Source organism: Frankliniella occidentalis, unplaced genomic scaffold (assembly GCF_000697945.3).
Source record: "Frankliniella occidentalis isolate FOCC.00 unplaced genomic scaffold, Focc_3.1 Scaffold418, whole genome shotgun sequence".
Taxonomy (NCBI): domain Eukaryota; kingdom Metazoa; phylum Arthropoda; class Insecta; order Thysanoptera; family Thripidae; genus Frankliniella; species Frankliniella occidentalis.
The window spans coordinates 111,321-114,795 of record NW_026267539.1 but is presented as its reverse complement, the minus strand read 5'-3'; the positions used below and the strand labels follow the sequence as shown (position 1 = coordinate 114,795).

The 3,475-nt window shown below is 37.7% G+C and overlaps 1 protein-coding gene across 1 annotated transcript in view; it reads right to left on the bottom strand.

Annotated features, from left to right (window-relative positions):
* Positions 1–197: 197 nt before the first annotated feature.
* LOC113207385 (lysophospholipid acyltransferase 6) overlaps positions 198–3,475 on the bottom strand; it is a gene marked incomplete at its 5' end in the record, with an annotated part of 9,226 nt that continues 5,948 nt past the window's right edge. Inside the window, 4 exon segments of the mRNA XM_052274612.1 lie at positions 198–777; positions 872–1,023; positions 1,102–1,299; positions 1,382–1,584. Of these exon segments, the coding sequence (XP_052130572.1) occupies positions 636–777; positions 872–1,023; positions 1,102–1,299; positions 1,382–1,584 (695 nt within the window).

The window sequence follows — 3,475 nt, the reverse complement described above, 5'->3', positions numbered from 1 at the left end:
GGGGTTGTGTTTATCGGACGGGGATGATCGGGCACTCGTTGTGCTCCTTAAACTTCAAAGAGTCTTTTCTTCTCAAGCTCAAACTTTGATCAAATTAAGTCTTATGGCGTTTTGGACATTCTTGCTTGTCTGATTGACTTTCAATAAAAATAATCAGGACATGAAACTATGGGTAAATAACTTCCAAAAACACTGAATAATGATAAAGATGTATATTTTATTGATAAGTAAAAAAGAATACACATTTATACCATGGAATTAAGCTAGCTTAACTCGGTGTTTTAACTAAGAATTTAATAAGTCATACATATTATTAGTAATAATAATTATGTGCAACAGTCTTAAGAATTAACAAGAACAGTGGGAACGGGGCAACAATAGAATAATCACAAGACACAAATCAGTTCAATACATAACTGAGTTATTTGTTTGCATTATGAAGATAAAGAGAAAAAATTGCCTCTGAAAGAGACTTTTAACATGTTTTAGTGGAACACTGCTGTACATGAAAGCATAATTTAAGGTTGCATGTATGTTCTGCACATTGTATGTGGACATACAAAAGTTAATACAAAACACATCATCTAACAACAACAAAAAAAATCTAAAATAATTCATTATAACAAAAAAAAGTATTACTCAGCTTTCAATCCATTTGCCTTAGGCATTTTAAGCAATTGGTCATTTAACTTATTTGTGGACTGTGGCTGAGGAAGTAAACGAGGTAGCCCAATAAGGGCAAGCACAGCCATTACATGCAGGTACAGGTACATTGTCCTAAAAAAAAATGACAGGGATCAAAATAATGATTATGAAAGTAAGAGTCAGAATTAAAATTAAAAGACTAAACAGAAAAATAACAGGCACTTACAGGTAGCAGCGCACACTCGGCCAGAACTCAAGCAGAATAAAGCTGAATGTTATGTATGCCATGGTGACCCGTGTGGTCCAGAAGGTCAGTAAGTCATAGAATGCCTTAAGTGTCATTGAGGTTGTAAAAAATGGGCGTACATGACGACGAACCTAGCCAGAAGATTGATGTTACCAAAATACAAAAAAGGAAATGAAATCAGTTAACAAGTTCATTGTGATGTAGATTACCTTGCGTGCAGCAAATGTGAAAAGGGCACCACTTGCAAAAGTCAAGTAATAACCTGGATAAAAACCATGCCAAAATGCAGATAAAGCGTAAGTCCACATTGTAGCTTTCTTCTTCACTCGATCATAAACAACAAGCCTTAACCAACAGTTTGTTCCCTTGTTCCAGTTTTCAATACAGTCTCGCAAGTTCAGTCCGCACTGAAAGCATACAAATTATTTAATTTAAAAACAGAGTCAAAAAGCATACAGTAGAAAATAATCAAGAGGAATCGCCTTATACCTCAAAACCCAAAACATCAATATTTGAATGTAAATCCCACCGAGCACTTCCATCCTCCTCATATCCATTAAAACCCAAACCACTTGCATTGCAAATTGCATCTGCTAAAAGCCATGCATGGTAGTATTTGAACCGGTGCACGGCTGTAGCAACCATAAGGAAGAGCATTTTAGATGGTGCTGTAAGCTCCAAAAATTCAGGTTCTAAAAATAAAATAAAATAAAAATATAGCCAAACCATTGGCATATATCATAAACCTTTCCTTCAACAATGGCACTTTTCCTGACTGTCTGAAAAACAGCAAGGTTGTGCCCATATATAAGAAGAGTGATAAGATGGATCCCAATAACTATAGACCGCTAACACTGACATCCAACGTGGCTAAAATATACGAGAAACTTTATTATGAAAGGCTTCTAGCCTTCACCTCCAAATATAAAATAATTGCAAAGGAACAGTTTGGGTTTCAAAAGAAAAAATCAACAACTGATGCAGCCGCCACAGCAATGGACCATATAATAAACTCAATTAATGAGAAGAAAAAAGTAATTGGAATATTTTTAGACATGTCTAAGGCAGGCGTTTGACTGTGTGTGCCACAAAAAACTGGCCCAAATACTGGAGAATATGGGGATCAGAGGCAAGGCACTTAGCTGGATTGAAACCTATTTAAATAACAGAAAGCAATGTGTAGCAATCACTGATATGCAGAAAGAAATTGTGGAAACAATTTTCTCCAACTTCCTGATTAATGGCTATGGAGTACCCCAAGGTAGCATACTTGGCCCACTATTGTTTCTACTGTCATCAATGAACTTAAAAACCTCATTAAGAGAGAAACCAACAGCTGCCTTCCCGTGCTGTATGCCGATGATGCAAACCTAATAATTACTGGAGACACCATCATGGAAGCCATTGAAACTGGGAAAAATATTACTGGCATGATAATTGATTATCTTGCCAGTCTTAACTTAATTGTTAATGTGGAAAAGACACAATGTCTATTTTTCACACTCAAAAAACCCAGTGATATGAAGGAAATCATGATCAATGATATACCTATCCAGGATAATGGAAATTCCAAATTCCTTGGAGTATATATTGACAATAATCTGAGCTGGACCACACATAGATCAAGTCAAAGGTAAACTCAGGACAAGTATATTCCTACTCAAGCAACTTTCACAGTGTGTTAGCACTGATGGGTCATTCCATTCCAAACGTAGGGGAAGGTGGGGACCATTGGGACGGATTTTTTGTTTTTGCTCTAGATTGGAAACCGTGTGAGTAAGATTGATCAGTGTTGGCCCAGTCTGTACATTGAAGTGTTGTCTATCGTAAATCAGAGCCCTCAGATGTCGTTTCGCTAAGTCTTTGTCAGCAGATGATTTTTTCCAAACTGTGTTGCTTGTCCCAATGTTCCCGGGTACGGGGTACAATGGGACATTCATAAGAAACCATGGAATGGGGTACATTGGGACAGGAAAAATTTGACTTATGACTGCACCACATCCATGCCTTGTTGCGGTCTACAACTCTATCGAACCATGATTGGAGTCAGTGTATTGCAAAATAAGACTATTTTAGAATTTTTAAAGTGTGACATCGGACACTTTTCTGGTGGGCTGTCCCAATGTTACCTATCGCTCTTATCGTGTTTTAGTCCTTTCCTTTTCGGTATTTTGGGATTCAACTCAAAACCCAACGCTGGTAATTGTGACGTAAGGAACTGCATATCGGTGAGTCACCTTGCCGGTTTTCTATTGCAAATTATTAAACGCACAGAATGGGAAACTGATCCGAAATGTCACCGTAGTTTCCACCACTTTTGGAGCTTATTTTCGTTTCCCATTTTCTGTTCTTTAAACATGCTCAGCCAGCCCCAAATCATTAATGCCACCACGAAGAACTCTTTAGTGCGAAACGTGGCAAAGTTTTTCAACATCTAAATACTGTTAGAAATAGATGATATCGCCTCTGTCCCATTGTACCCCGTGTCCCACTGTACCCCACCTTCCCCTACCCCCAACAAAAAAAAAGTTTTGACGAAACTTTTTTTTGTTGGGGGTACGTTTGGCATGGAATGACCCACAT